The sequence below is a fragment of the Anser brachyrhynchus genome, assembly GCF_964034855.1.
Source record: "Anser brachyrhynchus genome assembly, chromosome: 2".
Classification (NCBI taxonomy): Eukaryota; Metazoa; Chordata; class Aves; order Anseriformes; family Anatidae; genus Anser; species Anser brachyrhynchus.
The window spans coordinates 135,868,832-135,893,718 of NC_137695.1; the positions used below are offsets into that span (position 1 = coordinate 135,868,832).

General features: G+C 40.9%; 1 protein-coding gene across 2 annotated transcripts in view; it reads right to left on the minus strand.

Annotated features, from left to right (window-relative positions):
- RUNX1T1 (RUNX1 partner transcriptional co-repressor 1) overlaps positions 1–23,724 on the minus strand; it is a 115,370-nt gene extending 91,646 nt beyond the window's left edge. The window contains exons 1-2 of one of the 2 annotated variants that reach the window (XM_080581277.1): positions 22,582–23,724; positions 3,071–3,243 (exon numbers count right to left, since the gene is read on the minus strand). In XM_080581277.1, the coding sequence (XP_080437403.1) occupies positions 3,071–3,158 (88 nt within the window). In that variant the 5' untranslated portion in view covers positions 3,159–3,243; positions 22,582–23,724. The remainder of the gene's footprint in view (positions 1–3,070; positions 3,244–22,581) is intronic. The other variant, XM_080581278.1, reaches the window with a different exon arrangement.
- Between the last annotated feature and the right edge of the window lie 1,163 nt (positions 23,725–24,887).

Consider the following 24,887-nt stretch of genomic DNA (forward strand, 5'->3'; position numbering starts at 1 on the left):
CTGCTTTTAACATAGCTGTTCTCAAACTCAGTTATTCTCTGTAAATTTCCTCCCTTCCCCATCCGCCAGCATTTTATATAGATTATAGGTTATTTTCTTTGTACTTCAGAAGCTGGATCCCTGCCCAGTATTTTCTTACTGGCTCAGAGAGTTTGCTGAAGAAAACGGCCACCACTCTCAACTGTTCCAAATCAACCTGACCTACTGAAAAAAACACATTATTTGCAAGACAGCAATAAGCAGGGCCCTGGTTCTCTTTGCAGAGTTGCTCATACTCACTCCCTCACCTCAAGCCCAGCAGATTTAGAATTTCACTTTCTTACGATGTGTGAAGTAACCCATGTGCACCGTGGAGTCTCTTCTTGTCATCCGAGCTTTGTTTTTCATTAAGATCTCTCACACTCCAATCAAGAGCAATGCCAGCCAGCCACAGGTGTGCGCCACATGAACAGACGAAAATCTGATTGTGAGCTGGGTAGTGACAATCCTGTGTCTATAATGCACTCGTCCCCAAGAACCCTTTTACATCTGTTCTATGGTAGAAGGGGGGGGGGGGGGTTATTACTTCAGTTGTACTCCTTAAGATGTGTAAGTAAGCAAACAATTGGCATAAAGATAAATTAAAAAATAAAAAAAAAATAAAAAAAAGGAAACCAAGGAAAGAAGACATTGCAATAGCAAAACATGGGTGAGGATGCATGAAAGGAAACACAGAAACATAGGTAGCCTAATGCTTCAAGGAAGCAATAGGCTCAACCACCTTTTATCTTGCCTTTTATTCCATTCTGGTTTCAAATAGTAAGTCAAATGTTCTTGGGTACAACAAAGTCCATATTAAATGATGACTTCAGGCATTTCTGTGAGAACAGTTATTCAGCTCTGACCTACCTGTTTTTAATGAAACCTAAATCATTCACCATGTCATTTGAAATGGAGTTGTCTGCCAACCCATCCATGGAAGTGGGCTGAAAGTTGCTATAATATATAGGGCAAAGCTGTCTGGGGTAACAGAACAGAAGCTTTTCATTGGATTTCAAAAGATATATATAAGAGTGTTGGGCATATCTCTCGAGTCACTCATCCAAATTTCAGCGTGGAGCTTCTTGGCCATTTAAGACTAAAATTCTTGAATGTGTGACAAACACATACATCCAGATTTAGGTACCTTACTCAGCCACCTCATTCCAAATAAATCTCTAAATGGGAATGCCCAAAGATCTAACAATTGCTTACCACCACACATTGCCATCTCTTTTATAGAATAGCTACAAAACAGTTTTGGATCATCTTTATCACCAAGGTGAAAATTATACAATATGGTTAACTCTATAAGTTGTGCTACAAAGAGGATATGCTTATTTTGGTATAAAGCTATGCTGTGATAGGACTGCACAGGGAAGGGAATTGTTTAGTATACAATGACTTTTAAATGGTGAAGATGTGCCTGCACTCAGGTGATACAGGCAGCCTAATCTGCTCCATGGTTAACAGGACAGGTAACATGCTGTTCAATCCCATTTATGAATATTTCAGTAGTACGATGCAAGACCATTTGGGCTTTATAATGATGAAGTGAGTTTCAGTCATATTCATTCCCTCTTTCTAATAAAAATGATCAGTATTAGAAAACATGCCTTTCTTCTAAGTTGTAGAAAATTTCCATTATCTTGCACATGCTCTGACAGCAATAAACCACAATAAACGTCCCATTAGTATGCCAGCACTGCATGCTTCAGGCATGAAATATTTACTTTTACATTTATTTATATTTCAGTCCTTCATGAAGATCTACACTGCAAAAGAAACTAACCAACAATACCCATATGGGGTACACTTGCACTTTGAAAAATAGACTGTAGATAGAAGCAAGCAGGAGAATCGGTCAGAAGCTATACACTGTCAAATCAGCAAAATAGAAATGCAACAAGAACCTCTGCAAAGAATACTCATCCTTTTTCACACTCCGTGTATAGCAAGATCACAAAGATGCACTGACTTGTTTTAAAATAAGCTAGGAACTCATTATGGAATGCAAATTTATTTTTAATAGGATTTTTTTTTTTTTTTAAAGTACATCCACAAAAGTGTGCAGTGCCTCAGCTCCAGAGTCGTGCCTTGGAGCTATGGGCAGAGCCTCCTGCCAGCACCCCGAGCTGCGCTCCATCTCCTTGCAACACTGCACCCACACAGCACCGTGGGACCCCAAGCAGGGTGGAGAGACGAGGGACTTACAGTCAGGTTTGAGTTGCCTTTAAAACAAACCGGAGCAGAGCCTAGAGAACTCAGGCTTCTTGATTGCTTTATTTTGATATCATGCTCTATCAAAATTGTGTCAGAGGCAAACTGGGCCAACACTGAAAAAGAAAGTATCAAGAGTGCTGGAAAGCACTGAAGATCAGTTTAGTAGTTTTTTGCTATCTAGACACACCATTTTAGGAGAAAAAATGTAGTTCCAGTAAAGACAGGAATGACAGTCGTAAGTTAAGGAGAGGTTTTGTTCTGCCATAACAGATTTACTTTTCAACTATGGTAAAAATCTTTGCACATAAGAAACGGATGTATTAATCCTCAATATCATCTCAACTAAATTTATCACAGATTCCCAATGCAATGAGTTTACCAGAGGCCTTCTCTGAATAACAAACACAACCATTTTGCCAACATGATTAAAACTGTCCCTTAACCGGGTTGCAAATACTGTTCCAATTCACAGTGCAGTAAAATGAACTTTATGATTTTTACAGCCCAGCCAAGTAATATTTATATGCCAGATGAAAAGCACCTATGGCATCAAAAATACAATAAACATAGTTAAAATTTTTACATACGTGTATTTACAAGATAAGGAAGATTTTAGGAAAGTCATCACTGAGAAATTATATTGTTATTGCTGTGCTCTTTCAGTGATATTAAACTGACGACAACATTTTGATTGATTTAGGCAGACTCTTTGGAGGCTAAAGGCAAAGATTTCTGTTTAAATTACAGTTTACAAGGCAAGGTACAGTCATTAAAAATAACTTCTAACAGGTATGCACATTACAAAATTAAATATTTTGCTGTTCCTTACCTTGACAAAATTCAAAGTTCCCTTTTTTCCGGCAGTCACCTATCACTAAACTCAGTGCTCTCCAAGTGTTTCTTTTGACAGATATCATTCTCCACCAATCGCTCTGCTAATTTCCTCTTTCCTTTTCTGACTGGGACAGATATTATGTTCACCAGCCCAGAGATCAATCTTTTCTATTGACAACAACAAATGAAAAAAAGAAAAAGAAAAAGAAAAAAAAAGCACATATCACAGACAGTTTGAAGTACCACACCCCTTCATTTGCATGATAATAGCAGTCTTTTAAATAAAAAGGGAAGACAGAAACGCTATCATTCTAAATCAATTACCCACATTTTCTTAGTTAATGTAAGGCAGTACTTTAACACTGTATTAATCCTTCGACAAAGGCTGTTTCATAAGTTGCCCATTTAAAATAGTTGGCATATAAAGGGCAACAGAGTAAGGGCAGCCTGTATTCTACCATGAAAATACCTATTAACTAATTCTGTAAAAATGATTGGTTTTAAACACATTCTTACGATATAAAATATTATATACTTTACCTGGTTCAACAGAAGCTCTAGAGAATCATTTATTAAGTGAACATGGTTACTAAAAATAGAGACCTTGCAATTACACAACACTATACTAATTTGTAAGTCATAACAGCAAACATATTTAAACAAAGACAGATCAAAAAGGTATCAATATATTTACAAATCACCCTCCCACTTTTGTAAAGGCAATTTCTCTCCCACTCCAACACCTACAAAACCTGTTTATTTGGGTTACACAAATACTTCGTCATTAGCACGAGTCTATATTACAGCGCTGTCAGCTTTTCCAAGACATTAATATGCTTTTCAGGGATTCATAATTATGTCAAGGCAGAAAGGTTTTCAGAGCCAGGCACACACAGTTATGTACATGCTTCAATCTGCATCCACTATTCAGGTATTTCAGGACATGAAGTTAAGCATGCACAAGGATCTGGCCGCAGCTGCATGCATCTGAGAACCCAGCCTGGGCTGCCTCCTGGGCTAGATCATGCTGCAAAAAATGTATCGCCCGAGGGCGTTTTCAAAAGACCACATTTATACTGATGCTAGAAATCACAATCCTTCCCACAAAAAAGGACCCTCCTCAAACCAAAACAAACCTTCCCAAGCTAAAGTTAAGGTTAGAGGACAAAGGATTTCACCACGAAGTCCTGTTTTCTTTAATGTGGTCGTTCTCAGACATTTCTCTGCAGCCCTGGCCCGAGCCAAAGTCCTATTGATTTCAGCGAAACCAAGAGGCAAGCAGGGACTGCAGGACTGTACCCAGCATTTGGCAACAACTGTTAAGCATTCAGTATGACACAATCACCTTTGGAATTTGGGAAATAATCTCCAAAATATAATGAAGACTCCTCCACTTGGGTGCAATAACTACTTTTCTTTCTTTTTCTTTTCTTTTCTTTTTTTTATTTTTTTATTTTTTTAATTCTGTAGTTGTCGCCATGTACACATGCAGGCATTAAAAACTGTCCTGCAGTTGTGCCTTATCATGAATTCAGTATTTTCCAAATCTCCAGACTTTTGCATAACACATTACATTTCTACAAATGCATACAACATTCCTTAAATTGCTGTTATTGTTTAATTTGATTTTTATGGCCATAAACTCATGCCACTAGCAAAACTGAAAAATACCTCACTGACCAAGTGGCCCTATTAATTTCACTGAGATCATTTAAATATTAGGTTTTCTACTGAGTGACGATAGCACAACCTGTTTGAAATATGGATTTACAGTGGAACATTAAATTAACATCATATTTTGGATTCAGAATTACACACAGCAGCCATCTGTAAAGATGTATTCATGTTTTGTTAACCTTTGCTAATTTGGCCACCAGAAATAATTGTGATCAAATATGTTAAATTATGTAACATTTAACAATTCACTATTTGTGTCTACTGAACAGCATACTCCTCTTCATGGAATGTAAAAGATTTTCAAATCTCTTACTGTACAAAAATAAGTTCTTACTCAAAAGAAATTAGACATGTACCCATCTGTGGTCCACTTTACAATGGAGACATCACTTTTAACTTACTAATCTTTTGTTTCAGCCCCAGATTCATTTTCTCTATGCCACATTTTCCAAAGTGATGGATGCATTCTGCTATACCCATTCGACAGTAATCTGCTCTTTTAAATGCATTTTTGCCTCCTGATTTGTAAACTGTTGTTGTTGCTGGAATGTACATGCAAAATCATCTAAAGTCTGAACTTCACTGAAAGTAGAATGCCTCAAACAATTTGTAGTCTTACAAGAGTGTTATAAAAAAGGATCAACATGTTGTATTACCATGGAAATTTTGAAAAACATACTTTCCCAAACAAATATTACTTTTTCTCAATGGTATGAAGTAATGAAAACCACATGTGTAAATCTGCGATCCGTGCAGTAGTTCAAGCTGCAGCTAATAGAAAATACAGAGAGTGAACTCTGCCATATAAAGGATTCTTGTTACAGAAATATAATGTGAAAACCAGATGCAGACAGAAAACCTTAATCACAGATGGGAATGTAATCACTGGCATACAGAATACTTTTTTGATCAATCTCAACCATATGAGAAATGTATTTATTTTCTAAGGAATGCAATAACTCGAGAGAGTCTTCTATTTGAATTCAGTTAACCTCATATTCACAGTGCTTTTATCTTATGTATGGAGAGAAGGGGGGATATAACCTGAGCCAAGATTTTAAGAAGAGCCATTGGCCCTGGCAAATCATTCTTGTATCAGCTTATCTTTCAAGGAATTAATAGGATGTAAAGACTACAAATATCAGAATCAGCCTCAAAAGAAATCAACCATTATTACACTTCTTAGTTACTGCCAGAAATCCCTTCATCACCTAAGCACTTCTCTGGTTAAATTTTTTCCCTTAATATGTGGTTCTTCAGAAATACAATGCTAAAAGCACACCATTGCACTCATGTTCTGCAAATCAGAAGTGGAGTTCTGTAAGAAAGAAACTCCCTACTCCTTTATAAAACCTAAAAAGTCATCAGTACAAAACTTTCAGTTTACTCCAGGCCTTCTAACTACTGGAAGTCAATAGTGAATGTCTTCCACCCATATGGTTCATGGGTGTCAGTGGCAAAAAAGGACCACAGCACACTCCAGCAATGTATTTACATAAGGTAGCTGAAACACAGCTTGCATTCTAGCAAGCAAGGTAGACCAAGATAACTCCTGCCCATTTTCATTGCTGGTAACCATTCTGTTCAACTTTTGGAGATGGAAATGCTATAGTAGTAGTAAACTTGTCCTGTAAAATATAGAAATTGTCATTAAAATCTGAAAATGGAGTTCAGGATTCAGGTTACTGATACTCTACCAGCAGGACCTACACTGCTGCGTAGACTCAGCATCTTCAAGATACTGCAGTCCTATAGCTCCTCAACCAACTCAGTTGCCCAGATAAATTTTACATTTGGTGATTGAACTGGACTCTCACATTAAACTGCTATATATATATATATATAAAGCTTATGCTTGGAAATAAAACTGAAGAAAGAAAAAAACACTCAGATGATGGGACTTCAGGCTCTCAGGGAGCAGCAGTGGTTGGTCACCTCCTGATGATCTCTGACCCTCCTGGATGTCCCCGCTCTGCCCAAGAACACCGCAGCTCTTTATGCAGTGCTGGCTGAACTGTCACAGGTCACAACTGAGCTTACTGAGACAACCTAAAGATGGTACAAATTTGTTTTAATCATAACTAATGCAACAGTTGACTAGCATAAACTGCACTGACTTGGTAGCTCTTCCACGGGCAGGGAGACAAAAGCCTTAGATAGGCTCATGCTAAGCAGACTCTCCTCTCTCTTGGAGCCTTTAACGCCATTCACCATTGCCCCATTTTAGATACTGGCAGTAGGAGGAGAGACTCTCCTAAGTACCCTATCACAAGGCTCTCAACAATGGCTCATCACAGGTGTTCATTGGACTAATTGTGCCAAAATTCCTGTAAATGTGTTTTCTCAACTGAATACCTATATTCTAGGGGAGATTTGAAGTGAACTACTTGCTGCACACTTTTTTCCTCCTCTGTTAACAACTAGTGAACCAGCTGATGAAAACACTTTGATTCTACCACTGCAACAGAAATTTAGACTTTTTTTAAACCATCCATCTACTCTGCTATTTAACTTGAAATTTCTGAGACTGCAACATCTACAGATAGGGCAGAATTCAACAATTAACTCTAAAGTAATATGGATTGGATGTGCTTGTCTTACTTCTAAACAAACATGCCTAGATTAATAACAAACTTGGGCCAATATATATATTTTAATATGCATGTTTTTCCGATAGCATAATCATCATCTGTGTAGAGTGCTAAAAATGGAGCCAAATCTTTCAGCAGTAAAACAGAGACTTTTTTTTGTCCATGTGACAAAACAGAGATCCTGCAAACTCTTTGCTTCATGTCATGTGTGAGTATGTGTGTGCCTGTGTCTTTTTTTCTCATCTAATTTCATCTGTGAGAGACTGTCCCTAGAGGACAAGAGAAGAGAGAACCAATTATATCCAGAGGTTGGTTTCTCCAAAATGAAGGCATCTGTTCCATGCCAACGACTTCCACATGGAAGAAAAACAGAACTTTGAAGGCATCTGTGTTCATGGTTGACAGTCGCAGATCTTAGGGTCTACTGTAATTGCCCAGCTGCAAACATGATTTGGTTGCTGCTGTTGTCAGCTGATCTTCTTGCACAGGAGAAAAGGGAGACTAAACCCTCAGAAAATAGCTGGATAAAAATCAGATATTTTTACAGGAACACTGATACCTTTTCCCATCTGAAGGGGGTATTTTTCCTGGTACAATGGATTTGATAGAACAAAATTGCAAGTCATTTTTAATGAACACTTTACAAAATATTCTGCTTTAAAATGTTATTCTTTAAATAAGGTACAAGTTCAAGCACAACGTGCTCATTATTTTTTCATATTTCAGGCTGATATTTTGTAAGAGTGATTCAGAAACCAGTATGATTCACCAGCCACATAATTCTGCAGCCCACCTTGTTTAGGCAAGTAGTCTCAGTAAAACCAAAAGTACACCTGAGCAGAATCTATGTTTTTCTCCAAATGCATATGGTAGACAAATAACTAGTATGATATTTATTACTCAACTCACGTCACTTCCAACGTGAGTGGATACGTTCCAGAAGACACTTACAGAAATATTACTGGTAGCTCAAACCTGGCTTACAGCATCGGGTGCAATACTTGCGATGAGACACTCAGCTATGTTGATGTCTTCACTGCTAAAATCAAGTAAGTATTAAAGAAGCAGCTCATCTGAAGTAGCAGGACCCTGACTGATTTTCCAAAGCACGGCTCTGAAGCCATTCTGGGACCAAGAATACTGACGGTGCAGTTGCAACAAAAAGCACTAAAACCCAAGTGGCCTAAGCAGAGAAAGCATTTACATTCCCTATCCTCCACTCACCAGATAAAAGCAGGTGAACACTTCCAGAAATATTTCATGCCCCCAGTGAGTTTTTGTAGTTTTGTTGTATAGGACTTCTATGTCAGCAACCCGAAAGAAGACACTACATGTTAAGGAAATATCTTCTCATCTTTTTTTTTTTTTTTTTTTTTTTAAAAAAAAAAAAAAAAAGGATTCTTTGGTATTTTGCTGGATTTCACCTGCAGCCCCACACATACTCTGCAGTCACAGTTCTCAGGCTTTCCAGCCAGATAGCCACATGACTGAGGAAGGACAGCAGAGATTCCTATTCAGTTTCCCTTGCCTGGCACATACCTCAAATTATTATGAATGCATGAGGTAGCGAACCTGGGGGGACACAGTAGGCCTGACGCTTCCTGACCACTTCTAAATTGCCTCCAGGAAGGACAAGAGTTGGGAGCAAGGACAATTAACACAGCCACCTGCTTCCTGTGACCTCCTGGGGAGCAGGCACGGCCACTGATGACTTGCTCTGGCAATGTCACTGAGGTCCTGCCCATCCTTCTCTTCCCAGAGAAGCTACGAGATAATAAAAACAATAGTGGCCAATAATAGCTCTACAGGAGAAGGGAAAATTTAGGCCGGGACTTAAAAAAAAAAAAAATTAACACCAAAACCTCCCCAAGAATTTCATGGGAAGAGGATGGGGCCAATACATCTCAAACCTGTAAGGGAAGTTATACATTGACTCACTCTTAAAACTAAAACAACTGTAGCTGGTACTTACTGTAACGGTACACTTATCTGGAAATTTCTGGAGTAGATAACTGCCTTAAACACAGCTTTACAGCTCTTGGGATACCTAAACTGAGAAAACCTGCCCCATGGACTCAACAGGAACCTCTGAGAATATTATTACAGGAGGAATGGACTTATTCTCTCCTTTAAATGGAATTCTTCATCAGGTAAGTCCATCATTTTTAACGCAAAGAGAATGGCTCACTTTACACTCTGACCTGAGCTAGCACACTTATCCTTACATAAGCTAATGTCATTAGGGCAGTATCTGGATCTAGTCCCTAAAATCGGTCCAGCAAAGTATTGTTAAGGTCACAGAGATGAGATGGGAGCACAGAAAGCCTGAGGGTCCAGATCCACAGGCTTGTGTTCAGACAAAAGACACACCACCTTCAAGGAGAAATGGGCGTATGAATACCATTGAAGATCTGAGTGCCAGTACTTTCAATTCAAGGCTCACAAGCCCTCCTAACCCACGGAGTTACATTAATTTATCATGGCACACAAGAAATGCATGTAACGTTCAGAAACCAAGCTATCTATTCACTTCAGTACAATGTTTTCCTTGCTCATCTTCAGTATGCTTTAATACAGGTTGCAGCATGCTTTTCCAGCATTAAGTGGTTTGCCAACAAGCTTTAAAAATAATAAATAGCACAGCCATGAAACAGCTTTTGCTTAATGGTTCCTAGAACTCAGTGACTTCACTCACTAAAACCCTTTCTATAACATTACCCTTAAATACTTTCAGCAATGTCACCATTAAAATAAAATAAAAAAAAAATCATCCTGGCAGTACAATCCACTGATAGCACACCCGCAGGTACCATTATCCCTAAACTTGTTGGCAGTTTTCTCTGGCACCACTATGCTTTAATGGCCCTGGCAGCAAACCCCACCTGGATGTCACTGAAAGCACTCCTTTGGAGCACTCTTCCCAAATATCCTTTGCAGTAGTATCATTCCATCTCCTTTGTTGCATCCTAATAATCTCATTTTCTGGCAATAGCCCTCACACTCTCTCACTGTCCAAGCCTGAGCTGGTCTATCACAGTGCTCTTCTTGAACTTGTCTGACAGGTGTGATTAAACTTTGGGATAAATTTTCAAAGAGGATTTGAGGATAGTATCTTTGCTGCTCAGGTTTGGATATTCACTTGCCTCCCAGCTTTAAAATTAACTGTATTCCATCCTAATAACACAATGGGAACAAAAGAATGGGGAAGCAAAGCACAGGTACAAAACTCTAGCTAATCTCATGCTTCATAATAGAGATTGTTAAACCTTGGGACTACGAAATGCCACACACACATTTACTCAACATGTCATCTGATTTGCCATGACAGCACAAGACATCAGCATATCCTGATACTGCCATTATGAAAGCACAAGAAACAAAAAGCAGAAAATGAATTTTGGAAAATAAACAATAATGGAAAAAAGTGGGTGAGTTTGGGGGGTTGGATGGTTTCTTTTTTGCCCAAACTATTTAAAATAACACCAAAGCCACAAACCCAAAGGGGCACCTGTGTGGTCAGATCAGAAATGCAAAAATTAAGCCTGTAGGTTCCAAATAAAATGAATCACAGGAGAAAATGACTAGTGGTAATGACTACTATTTATGCAAATTATGTATTAACATCCAACAAGGCAGACACACATGAGCCTCCTAGAGCTACAAAAGTAAGTACAGTCTTGTGCAATTTGTAGTGGTCACACAGCCACCTCCCCAGATGCCTGTCAGAATTCCTGTTTTTTACTCACTGGCTCAACATGGCTTTTCATAAATGATATATATTTTATCATTTGTCATTGCCTGCCACTGTTTGCAGATTAATTCCACTCCACTAGGTGGAGTCTTATGTCTTTCCAGACAACAACCTAATTTCTGAGAGAACCTATTAACTATGAACTTTGGATGTTACTTTATATAAGCATCACAGTCTACCTGTCTTGACTAACGAAGAGGTGGCAATTACTCAAATGCCTGCTTAAAGAAGTCTTGAAATACCACATGAAGATCACACATTGGCATGCTGCAATATGGGACTGTTCAGGAATACTATTACTGTACAGTTCTGTATGACACAGTTGTGTTTGGTTTGTTGTTTTTTTTTTTTTAATCATGATGAAAGTCAATCAAGAATACAGAGTAAAAAAATATCACTTGAATAAGTCACCATATCTCACACATGCCCAACAACTATAGATAAACAAAACTAATTTGCCAAACTTCTTTTAAATTCTCTGTGTGTATTCATAAATATTTTGAATATCTAGGATGCCCTTCCTTTCCAGGCATCCCAAAACACGTTACAGAAAATGAAAACTAGTATGAAAGGATTTCTTTCTATAGTCACATTTCCATTCACAACCACTGGAGTTAAATATGGCAACTATTCAATAGAAACAGCAAAACTGCATGCAGAATTTTTGGCAAAGAATGAGAAAAGAGCACTTTCATGAATGTGCTGAGAAAAATTATATAAGAAAATTTAGATACAGACACTATATCAAGCTATAATCTCTGTTAGACTCCATCCCAACCCCTGCGAAAGAATCACAAAACCCTATGACCAAAGCAAGAAGCACCTTGGTTTAATAACTCATCAGGCAGACAGCATCCCCACTAACACACGCTGACAGAGCATTTGTTTGGTAATATTTGCTAGCAGAAAGCTCCGTGCAGGCACTTAGCACTAACATGGGGCTCCTCAAGGGTCTCACATCCTCAGGTCAGGCCCTGCAGGGCCTGCTTAGCGTGGGTTCTGCTGTTGGCAGATATCACAAGCTATTTAAGGCTACAGACATTTTGCCCTGATCGGCCATGTTTTTTGTAATATTTACTTCTCGTACATATGTCTGTAACTATGTATACGTCCCACAGAAGGTGAGGTTTAACAGGGTTAGCTTTGTTGGGGAAAAGGAGGTTTGGAGGAAAGGAAACAACTTTCATGTTTAGAAGATTTGAATCTAGTGACTGTCATTGGATGTAAACACTCTTCTGGGGAGGGAGGCTTTTCATTATGTTTCAGGAGTGCATAGAGTTTGGGAGAAAATCTGTATAAATAATCATCCCTCTGTCATTCAGCATAAATTTATGCACATGTGTGTGCACATAGTTATGTTTGGGAATACAAACTATCAAGTAGACATGCCACAGACTTCTAGACAACCTTTCACAAGCACTGATCTCACACAAAATCCATTCTATACTTAAATTTAAAATTTATTGAATTTTAATTATTTTTGATCTGTAGACTGCTTTGAGGAAAATCCTTCAAGGACAATAGCTTACAAATCCAATTGTAAAACCAAACAGAAACATCAGCAAGGCCCTTTCCCACACGGACACCTGCCAAAGCAGATTTCCTGATTTCTAGATTAGAATTCAACACTAAAGCCGATTCTAATATTAAAACCAAGTAATTCTCTATGTTGCATTAAATATGAAATAAAGAAATAAATAAAAAAGCTCTTGGTCCTTTCTGCACGTTTATTCATATTACATGCATAGGGCTCTATAGATCTAACAGTGAATTATCACTTATTCATTAAGATCTTTATCTAGAAAATTAACAAACCACTCCCCTTTTCATTAGATCAGGGTGATGATGTTTTTTGTTTGTTTGCTTGTTTTAAAAAGTAATGATATTATTTTCTCTGAAGATGCCTGTGATAGAAAATTTGTTTTACCAATGCAAGGCTTTCCAGGTTAATAAAACTCACTTGGATTAACAGCTCAACAGCAGCAAATATTTTTGTAAACGTGCATTCAATCTAACTTAATAATTTTACTTTACTGTGGAAAAAGTTACTCATAAAAAAAAAAATGTTCTTGATGAGACTAAAGTTAGATTTACACATATGACAAGAATGAAATAGGCCAAAGAATGCTCTGTAATGTTCTGAACATCCCTGACTTTCCACAATGTACTCAAGGGTAGGTGACACTATATTGTTACACTGGGGAAGCAGTCACTCGTCATTTTAAGATACAATTGTAGATTATTAATAAAATTATTTTAAATGTACGAGTTAAATCCTTTTACCAATATACTGACATTCAGCTATCCGGTGCCATTTTTATAGTCCAAATAGATATAGTCCTAATTGCATAATGCCATTTTATCTGCTGAAGATAAAAGTGCCGATAAACAAAAACGCACATTAGGCAGGAGATTTTTCAGAATAGATTTTTTTTTTTTTTAAATAACCCACTTGCATTAACAAAAGATTGCAATGGCTTCCAAATTATAGGGTGTTATTTTTAGTGGAAGTAGTTCAATATTCATATTGGAGCAGATGTAGCAGTTTAACAAAACAGCTCTTCAAATCCTGCACAAATTGAAAACAGGAAAACTGATTGCATTTTCTCTTATCACTTTCCTTTTCTGAATTGACACTTTTGGCCTTCTGAAAATTTACACATGGCTTTCATCTCAACAGCACCTGCTGATCAAACAGAAACCTAACATTTTCATGAAAATGGTATAAAGGACCAGTTTTCTTTTTACCATCTTAAAGGGCATCAGCAGTCCACTTGATGGCAACAATTGTTGAGTAGATGGCACAATCAGAATACATTTTATATTTTCATTACACTTACTCTTAAAAATGAGTTAAATCACCAGAGGCTCTTTCATATTAGCTCTTTGTCTGCTTTAAATTAATTTCAGTCTCTACCTCTGCCTAACCCTGATGGGTTTCATTCCACAGTCTGCTGGATTTTAAAGAACATCTGAAAGACTTCAAAATAATAAAGGATGTTCTATGTTCTGCAACCACTGGGCCTTCTTTATGTATGTGTTTATATCATATAGGTTAACGTTTACCATTATGTATACACATGCACGTATTGCATAAATACTTTGCTTTTTACAATGCTTATATTGAGGTAAAAATGCATATTTACCATTCCTCAATATTCTCACTGCATTGAATTCCCTGACCACTGTCAATACAGCACATTGAGGATGGAGAAACCCAAAGTAAATGTATGTATTTTAAAGTTGTTCTTTGTTTGCTTGTACATCTTCAGAACAGGAGAAGGTCTAGCAGGTGCTTTGGAACTTGAGCGTCAAGGCTGGGTTGAAATGCTGCCATTGACAAACATGTCGAGCACACAAACAGCACAATCAGCAGTCCTTGGGCTCTTCCTGAAAAAGTTTAAGGTATAAAGTCATGTGTGTAAAATATGAAACATAAGTACCTTGTTATCCTGTCTGCTTTTGAGTCTGTAAACTCTGAAGTGCAGCAGCAGGTAACAAGGACCATCTTCCCTTGTACATAATTCTAGGTGTAATTAAAGATACTCCTGAAACCTGCTACGTGTCAGCTTCTTAACTGATAGAGCCCTAACCCCTCTGAAGTGCTCTGCTGCCATCCATTACCATTCTGCTTCAGTGATAAGGTATCCTGAAGGCAGAGATGACATACAGTAATATATGTGCCACTCCAGACAGTTGGTTTGTGAATTTCAGTGTTTCATCATGCTCACTGAGGCAATCACAAACCTGAAATGTCAATATGTTCAGTCAATGGAAGTAAAATAATGGGGCTCTATTGTCTTACCCTATCGATCTGCTGCTGTCAACAAGAATACATGCCCCCCTGGCTTTAAACAAATTTTAATTAGGCTTTTAGTTACTGGATCATATCTATATATCTATCTGCACAAACACTTGACAAAGTGCAACAGCAAAATAAATATTTCAAACTTCTGAATATATTTTAAAGCTAATTGCTTGATGTTGCTTTAAGAAATAATTGCTGATAAAGCCATTTGCTAAAACAATATGCACGCACATGCTTAGCACGCAAGTTGTTTTAATGGTTGGCAAGAATTGAAAAATCATGCACCGTCAAAGTCCAAAGGAAAAAAAAAAAGAAAAAAAAAGCCACATTTTCTACGCCTGCCGCATTTTGAAAGTTGAGGAGTCCCCGCTGAAGCAACCCAGATATTTACACCGTGATTACACACACGGACGTGACTGCAAGCTCCTGTCAGCATCCTCCCTCTGAGGAAAGCCACGCTTGTGGTAAAACAAACAAAAACACACACCAAACCCAGCAGTGTAATTTCATGCCAGAGGGATGCCCCGGTTCATCTTGACCCCAGCTGCCACCAGCAAACCATCCAACAGAACTTGGGGCTGGAGCTGGGGTCTCCCTGTCCGATAAAATACCCATGCAAGCCACTTTCCCCCTCAGTGTACTGTATGTAAAGCCATGCCTGTCACTGAGCTTTGGTTCCCCGTGCACGGCCTCCCTCCCTTCTCCTTGCTCATACCGAGGGCTGCGGAGCCGGGGGAGTCCCATGGCCGGGAGTGGCGATTGCAATCCTGTGGCAGGGAAGGATGGAGGGAAGGATGGAAGCAGCAGCGTGGACTAGGCTTTGTGCGTGTTAAGTGCCCGTTACAGCTTATCAGTGACGGGTGGTGGCTTGCTGTGTCCCAGTGTCCCTGCGAGGCAGGGGGGAGCGGGCCGGCAGTGTCTATCAGGAAGAGTGCATTATCAGCGCGGCCCAGGTGGAGGCATGGTGGGTGTCAGGGAGCAGGAGCCATGCACCAGCCCCAGGGGGCACGGCTCGGCAGCCCCTGGCCTGAGGGGAGGTGAGAGGGTGGCGGCGCTCTGGATGCAGACTTTACTCTTTTTTCTCCCTCGCTTTGGGCAGCCACCAGCCCACCTCCGCTCCTAAAACTCTCTGGGACAAGGGCCCTGCCAGAACCCCTGGGACGTGCAGCACAGGGGCTCCCCAGCTGAAGGCACCTTGATCCCCACCAAAACAACGCCCCCCCTGTCATGGGTGTCATGGGTGACAGAAGATAGGTGCATCCAGCCAGGAGTGCTGCCCAGCCCCATTTTGGCCAAGCAGCCACCACAAGCCCCTTGGCCTGGCAGTAGAGTCCCAACAGCAGCCCCGCCTGGCTGCAGGTCACCGTCATCCACCTGAGGATGAATGATAAACCAGAGCAGGTCCTACAGCCAGCAGCTGAGATACTGAGAAAACATAAGTGTGTGATTTATGTTGACTGGATTCATCATAACTCGGTGTTGTCGTGGGCTAATGAGAAGAGAGAAACAGCCTGGCCTGCCAAACAAGGGCACAGCCAACCAATAGAGTCACTGTACAAAAACAGTGTTAGTTGCTCAACTAACTCTGCACTTTCAGCTTTTAAAGTTTTAAATGTTCCCCCCTAAGAACTGACATTTATTAGTTAAAGGAATGCATATCCCTTACACGTCTGTGGAAAAGCAACCTGAAGGCTGCAATGAGGACAATGACAGCACACTGGAGTGAAACAAGCATTGTTCAGTGCAGAACTCCTTCCAAAATCACTCAGCCAAGATAGCAGTTTTTCCACAAGAAAAGAAATAAAGGGAATTTGACACATAATACAAAGTGAAAACCAGAACCTAGGTGGGGGAAGGGCATGTGTGTGAAAATCATGTCACTGCAATGAATGTCAGATAAAAAGGGGTCTGTCACAAATCTTCCACTAATCCAATAATGCGAAAACCTCTTGGTATCACTGAGACATTGCACAAGGTAATTTTTTTATTTTTCATAAGGCACTCTATATGTTTAGCCTTAGAAAGACAGCAATTTGGTAAATTTTCATATCATAAAACCAGGAATTTGATTTTCCTTTAAAGATAAACTGATTTTTATATGTAGAATTTACTACAAGCATTCCTCAGCCAGTATTTTTACCCTTAAGAAGGGCCACTTTTTGCTCAACTTCCTCCAGTTGTCAGTTGTGTGACAACCATATTTAGAGTTAATCAGACAGGTCATATTACAAAAGTTAGTCAACTCATGTGAAACCTTAGCCCTTACACTTAACGATATGTCCGATGCATTTCCAAAGAAAAGTGACTTAAATTAATTCAACCTGCAAAGTACCACAGAGTTTTCTCAATGCATGTGTTCTTTCAAAATATTGTGTACAAATGAGAGATTGCTCATCTTATTCTAAAGACATTAAGGATTTTTTTCCTCTCTCCTCTCTCTCTCTCTCTCTCTCTCTCTCTCTATATATATATATATATATATATATATATATATATGCCATGAACTAATTTAGGATCCATCAAATTCTCATCTTCCTGAGCCACAATATGTGTCTTATATCTATGTTGGCCATCCCACCAGGCAATTTTACTACTGTAGTCACAATTCTCTAAAGAAAAACTAATCCAGGATCCTTTCTAATGTAAACTGTTTGCTGCGAAAACACTCACATTTAAAAATAAAGCAATGTGTGGTAATAAAATAAATACAATCAGACTACAAATGTGTAACAGAAGTGGCGTTCCATAAGCACAGCTGTCTCAAAGTCCAAGCTGCAGGCTAGAAATCTTAATTTCAACTGACTCTCTCTTAATAATGGGTTACCTTCCTATAAAGCGTAAAGTCCATCTGCCCCAGGCAGATAAGTTTTGAAGCATTAAAATAGATAAAAATCTAACATTTTCTTTCTTGCATTGAATATGTGAATTCTAGTGTGCTATAATGTGAGAATTCCAACATATGACCATTATGGCATAATATCTCATAGCTCAGCTTGTCATTACTTCACTTGTAATTCTTATGTTAATTATGTTCATAATTACTATAAACAGATGTGGTAGAAATTCATGTGACCTTTTACTGCAGAATGCATTTCTCACTCTTTCCACTTTGTTTTAGCAATATAATACTGAATGAGAGGAAAGTATTTCTGACACACTCTGTGTGCATGTGTGTACATATTTAACATGAAACCGTTTCTACCCCATATATTTCAGCCAAAGGACCACCTATGTGCCAGGACATTGACGTGAAAATGATGGTAACTGAGAAGTTGACCCTGAAACATACCCCTAAAACACTGGGCTTAAAGTGAACCTTTTTGGCTAAACCTAGCAAAAGCCACAATTGAAGCCTAGGACATAAATGGAGCACTGCATTTTTATTCAGCACCTTTGTTAATGCAGCAGTATCCTGCTTTACAACTACAAGTACATGACAGCCATACAGCAATTTATTTTACTCACAGCCCAACCATCACCGTCTGTACACAAAACACATTTACAATAAAATCACTATGGATTTCATTAAGAGAAAGCCTACTCGAATTTCATTTCTTTGGACCTAATCTATAATTAGTGTGGACAGACAGGTGCAAACCCTTCTCCTCTACAGATGGCTACTGGAAATGGTGCAAAATAGCTCCTTCTGTTTAAACAACACACAGATAACCTGCTCTGCTCTTATCACTTACAATTACCTCCATTATACTGAACTAATGTTTACTTTAATAAAATGTCCACTGTTCTTTAAACGTTATTTGGAAACTTTCATATCAATGGCAGAAAAAAAAAAAAGAAAAAAGGAAGATGGAAGTCAATGTCTTTCAGATGAAAATATTTTTGAAGAAAAAAATAAAAAGCCTTTTGAAAGGGCAGGATATTTTGACTTTGATTTTTACATCTGCTGATCATTTTTCTTTACCCATGAAACCACAGACTATACTACTTCTTGATGTATTTATGCTACCATTTATTAAGCTAATCAAGTTTACTGTAAACAAGAACAAAATAACTGCAATTTTAAAGCAGTTCTATGAAGAAGTAACATTTATGTGGAAAAACAAGTCCCTTTCCATTAAAACTTCAGCATTTAACTCTTTTAGATCTTTCATGTGAAAGAAGGTGAAGGAAATGAAATCTGGAAGCCAATGTTTTAAGAATTTACACTCCCAGTCCTTACACTAAATTCAGCATCAGTATAAACTTGTATAAATATTCTAGGTTGCTATTAAAGGCTGCATGAAAAACAGCAGGCTGCTACTAAGTACATGGCTCAAAGTTTTTAAATTTATTTTGATTTAAAATAATTTCTTTTTGCAGTTCTTCAGACAAACCATGAGAAATAACCTCTTCACAACACCAAGTTCACGTTTTATTTCAGCTGATAAGGCTTCTTGATCTCTGCATGACAACTTAAGTTTCTGCAGAACAAAGAACATGATCTCCCCCCCAGTCTAACAAATCTGAAGCTCCTGCAATAGCAACATACTAATATCCTTATTCAATTAGCTAAAGATTTAACAGTAATGGACTGTGGCAAGTGGATTTGAAAGATGAAAATGACAATTGCAAGCCCTTTCTCCCATCACCCCCAATGCAAATACTGCAGATGCCTATTTCATCCAAAGTGTCTGGCAATGAGGGGTTTGCAGGCTGCACGGTACCTCAATGAAGTGAGCTTCACATTCAATGCCTGTCGTCTGAAGTTCATTTCAGAGAAGTGAGAAACATGATTTGACAGGGAAGAATGTCCTGAACTGACTAGCCACTGACCAGCACTCCAGGTGGAGCTATTTTTCTCCCCTTTATTCTATAAACAATACTTCTAGCATAAAACTCCATGTGCGTGCAGGCATACATAGTGTTAAGCATATACAGATGAGATGCCGTGTGATGTTTTACTGGTCCATTATTTAGGCAAGAAATGAGTTAACGTTAAGGTGGTCAGAAATGGTAGAAGGCAATGTTTTACTTGAAAAGATTTTGGAAACTATTTAAAAGCTCAAAGCCTTTGAAGAAAAACAACTCGTGCAGCAGTTGCCAGGAAGCAGTGACCTAACACTGCTGTCTGCATTCCATTACAAACAGAATGGTTCTTGTCTCCTCCAGCCCGCTCCCACCGTCCTGCGATGCAGGGCCGACGTCTCGCCGCTATCTCCCCTACGCCTGGCCTGGCTTCGGCTCGCCCGAGCATCTACGGACTTACGGGTGGGGTGGGTTTTTGGTGGGGCTTGGGGTTTTTCTTCACCCTGGTGCGTGATTTGAGATTTCCGTGTCGGAAAGGAAAAGCGATGCAGGAACTGAAAGTAGCAGCAATTACACTGCGAGTTCAGATATGATATAACTGACCTGCAAAAAGTTGTCAGTTATCAAATACACCGCAGCCTCCTAACTGAAAACCTTGACAGCGAGCCTGCGGTGTATCTCGCAACTAATGAAGCCTTTGCCAACTTTGTGTTTTCACAGACTGCATGGTTATGAATAAGCCATATTCAGATCCTTTTCCTAGTATTTTTGTCGATTGAAGGGGAGCCCCAGAAACACCTACCGCTAAAACCAGACCGTGTAAACAAGATAGACCAACTTTCTTCACATTTGACTGAGCTGAAGGAAATTCCCTGATCATATTGGATTTCCTAAGGAAATCAGCCCAGAATAAACTGAATGAGGTTTTCAGACTTCTCATGGAAAGGTCAAGCATCAGCTTTAACAACCATTAGAAACCAGTTTCAATCTGCTCAGTTGCCCAGATTCATTGAAACTGTTATCAGAAGAGCAGAGCAGAAAACCTGGACAATAGAATTCAAATCTAACGCCTTTCATGTCTTGCCTCAAACTACACTTAACAAAGTTGCTTATTTAAACTTCTCATCGCATCTGTCAGGATGCAGAAACAGAGGAAATGTAAGGCTACAAGGGTATAATTAAATAAATTATATTCACCCTTAGCCCTACCATACTGTGTTTACAAATACAATAATTATGTTTCTAGCTACATGTCAAAAGAAAATATTTTCTGAGTCCTTCAAAAAGCATGCAAGTATTACTCTAAGTTGAAAATAAGTCAAAACAGATTAGTAGACCAAAAATGGGGAGGGGAAAAAAAAATAATAAGAGAAATCCTGCTTTGGTCAGCAACTCAGACCACCATCAGGGGATAAATCAATTTGCAGCAGCTGTGGACAGCCATTTAAGTCTGGGGCCTGAACAGATTAATTAGGGGAAGCGATGTTAAAAGTTAAAGGGGTCAGAGTTACATTAAGCCCAGGAATATTTGCCGGAGCAAGCCCTCGGCTGTGCCTTCCCAAGCCTCCGAAGGGTCCCTTTAGGCAGTCGGGGGCCGGACGGGCGGCGCTGGCCGTGCTGGGGCGGCCGGCGCGGCGCTCCCTGTGGCTTTAGGGGTGAGCACCCACCTTCACCCCGTGCCATGCCTGCCACCGAGGGCGACCTGCCGTCCTCTTTGCTCTGCGGAGGCTAACTCGGGGACGAGGCGTGCCGCACAGCCCGGGCGCACCGAGCCGCTTCCAGCCCAGCCGCGGCCGGCAGCGGCAAAGTTGCGCTGCTCTTTTTAGGACGGATTTTGCTTTCTGCGGCTCTGCGGATCGCAGCCCGAGCAGAAGGGGCAGCCCCGGCCAGCTCCCCGCCAGCAGCAGGCTCCAAGAGACTCCTCCACCCGGGCGGGCAGCGCCTGCCGTGGCCCCGGGCACCGCCGGCTGCTGGAGCGGCCAAAGCCGGCGCCGAGCTCCCGGCCGGGGCAGCCCCGGCCCCTTCTCCCCCCTGTCCCGCTGCCTACTTTCAGTTTCTCTCTAACGCTCTGCAGGAGCAAAGGGCAATGACAAGCCGACCGCTTCTGCTCGCCTACAAGTCCCACGCGGGTGCCCCGGGTAGGGTCACAAGTCCCTTCTCTCCGCTAGCCCCGGTGTGCCCAGCCTCCTAACTTTGGCACTAACAAAAGGGTTGCAAGTCGCCCAAAAGTCCCAGGCTCATCTGCGTGGCCGGGAGGATGGTTTTCATCCTTCAGCCCCCCTATCGATAGTGTTTTACCACCGTGTGGAATCAGACCCTCCAGCTCAGACAGAGGAGATGCCACATTCACATTGTATTGCAGTTTTGGAAATGCAATCCCTAACGCTACCCTGTCGTTTGGGGAAGCGAGATAACTTCCAAAAATCGCTGTGCAAAAGGCGGCGCGCACAGCCCGAAATATTTCTTGCAAAATAGCCTGAAGTGATGTTGCCAGTGCTACATAATCCCGTGATTAGAATGGAACAACAACAGCAAAACCCCACCAGAAATATTTCAGGCACTCCGGTTCACATTGGCTAGCTCAGTGATCTGGAGAGAGGGAAGGCAGGAAAAAAAAATAAAAGGAAAAAAGACGAGTCCTAAATCGAGACAGAAACCCTACGCTGCGTGCTTCAGAGGGCTGTTTTCTTGCAGGAGCGGGTGCTTCGCTTCCTGGGCTTTTGAGAGATCCGGGGTGCGAGGTGGCGAGCGGGGGGAGAGCGGATGGGAAGCTGCATGCAGAGCTAGCCGTGCCCGGCCCGTCGGCAGCCCCGGCCCGCCCGGGTTAGTCACAGCCCCGAGCAGCCCTAGGGGCAAGGAAAAAGGGGAAGAGAAGAGGGGTTCGGGTGTCTTCCCCCCCCATCCCCAGCCCCGGCCCCGCGCCCCGTACTCACACTGCAGAGGACCGGAGATTCCCACCATTCGCCACGGGCTGCGAGCTGCAAATAAAAGTTCCCGTCCTGCTCGGGGGAGAGCCGGCAGCCCCGGCTGCTGGAGGGGCGAGGGGGTGGGAAAGGGGAGAGCAGCGCGGCGCGGCTTCCCTGCCCAGTCCAGATGATCCACGTCCACAAAAGTCAAAACGAGCTGAGGAGAAACTCCAGCTGCTCTTCCCCCCTCCTCCCTCTCTCTCTCTCTCTCTCGCTTTCTCTCTCGCTTTTTTTTTTTTTTTTTTTAAAGGAGGATCAGCTCGAGAGAGAGCCTACTGGTTCCAAGGGAAAGCACGAGAACCAAAAAATCAAGTCTCCAAGCCGCGATAGCGAAAGCCCGGGTCCTTCTCCTCCTCCTCCTCCTCCTCCGCAGCCAGCCGTGATGTGGAGCGCAGGGAGCGGCCGCTGTCAGTGGCGGGGGCTCTGCCTGGCCCCGGGCAGCCGACGCATAGCTCTGCCCCGGGCGGTGCCGAGCCGGTGCCGTGCCGAGCCGAGCCGAGCCGTGCCGTGCCGTGCCGAGCCGAGCCGAGCCGCCCGAGGATGCTCCGCGCCCGGCTCCCCCACTAGCAGGCACCTCGCGAGGCAGGCAGCATACTGCCGGCAGCCGGCCCGGCCCCGCTACCCAGGTGCAGGGGGGGAGGGCTTAAAGCAGTGGGAGGTGATAGAGGTAGGAGACATCTGTGTCGTGAGGAGGTTAGTGGGGGTCAAGTATATGTTAACAATAGGCGAGCGCGGTCCCTCTCGGGCAGCCTGCCTGCTCTTTCTTTCTCTCGCTCGCTTTTACCGGGTGGACATCTAACTTGCTCCCTAATGATGCCTCCCCGGCTTTAAGAGTCCAGACTGCCCTGCAGTAACCCAAGACAAACACTTTCTCTAGCCATCTGGAGAGCTCCTGGCTGCTCTGCCTGTGTCTCATCACTGTGTGAAGAGACAGCAGCGCTAGAAATCAAGCCACTCTCAGATCTACTCTCTAATCCCCTTCTGTTAGCTGATTTCCAGTCAGACTGTTTGCTTTCGCATTAGATAATAGCCTTAGAGAAAACAATTATCATTTTCTTTTTCCCTTTGTTTTTCGTTCTTTATAAAGTACAGTATCGAGGAAGGCCTTCCTCTCTCTCTCTCTCTCCCTCTCTCTCTCTTTTTAAAAGAAATTTATAGTCTTTCATGGCTTGCAGAACCCAGATGCAATTTCACACTTTCCTGGAAGGGGATTCTGGATTCTTCTAAATGCAGAAACGCGATCACAACTGCAGTGGAAATTAATTACTATCATCTACAATTAATAGAAGCGTGCTACAGTTTGACTTTGTGTTTCATTACATAATCATTTCAGCAGGCATCCATATATTTTCTGATTCATCAGTTATTCCCTTCTATGTCTCTCGGAGAATATTATTGTCAGTGATGCAACCTATGGTGAACTGGTACTTTTGCTGTCATGTTGACACTGTATGAAGAAGGCATCTCCGTGGAAAAGCACATCAACTTCATACAGAGAGGAAAAAATGTGTTTTTTTTTTTTTTTTTTTTTTTCAGGGTGCAGATAATTGATTGGATCTGTCAGAACTACCTGGGCATTTAGCTTTTTTTTTTTTTTTTTTTTTTTAAGTAAAAGCATTAGCGTAAAATAAACTTCTCATCAGCCTGCATTGTTTATTACTGTACGTACGTGCGCACGCACACACACATACATATGCTATAGACCTGATCTTTCAAATTTGTAAGTGCCTAATTTTAAGCACTTAAATAGACCTATTGAATGCAAAGTAACTTTACATGCATTTACGACAGGCCACATACACGTTCCTGGAAAGGACATTTATGAGCATCATTTATCCACCTCTGTGACGGCCTTTGAAAATTTGGTCGACTCTGAAAATATGTTTAAAATAAGTTTTATGATCTGGATAAATCTACCTTTTCTACAGATATCTACACAGAGCTCTAATGAACAGATTGGCATAGCGTAATAAGGGGTCAAGTTTACCTTGAAGTAAATTCAGCTCAGCGGAGCATAAATCGGGACATGTTTTGTTCTACAGTGATTTCAATTTACAAAAATGGTGAGAAGCCACAAGCCTGGCATTAATTTCTGATTTAAAAGCTAACTGTTTTACAGTGGTCTATTTCAAGGCCAAAATAATTGGACAATCTTTAAAAAGTATTTTCAAATATTTTAAAATAATCTAAAAACAGCACCTTTTCCAGGACTACCTTTGTGTGCTGCAGATCTAGAAACTTTAGTTGAGCCTGCAGATCTTTGTGGTAAGATA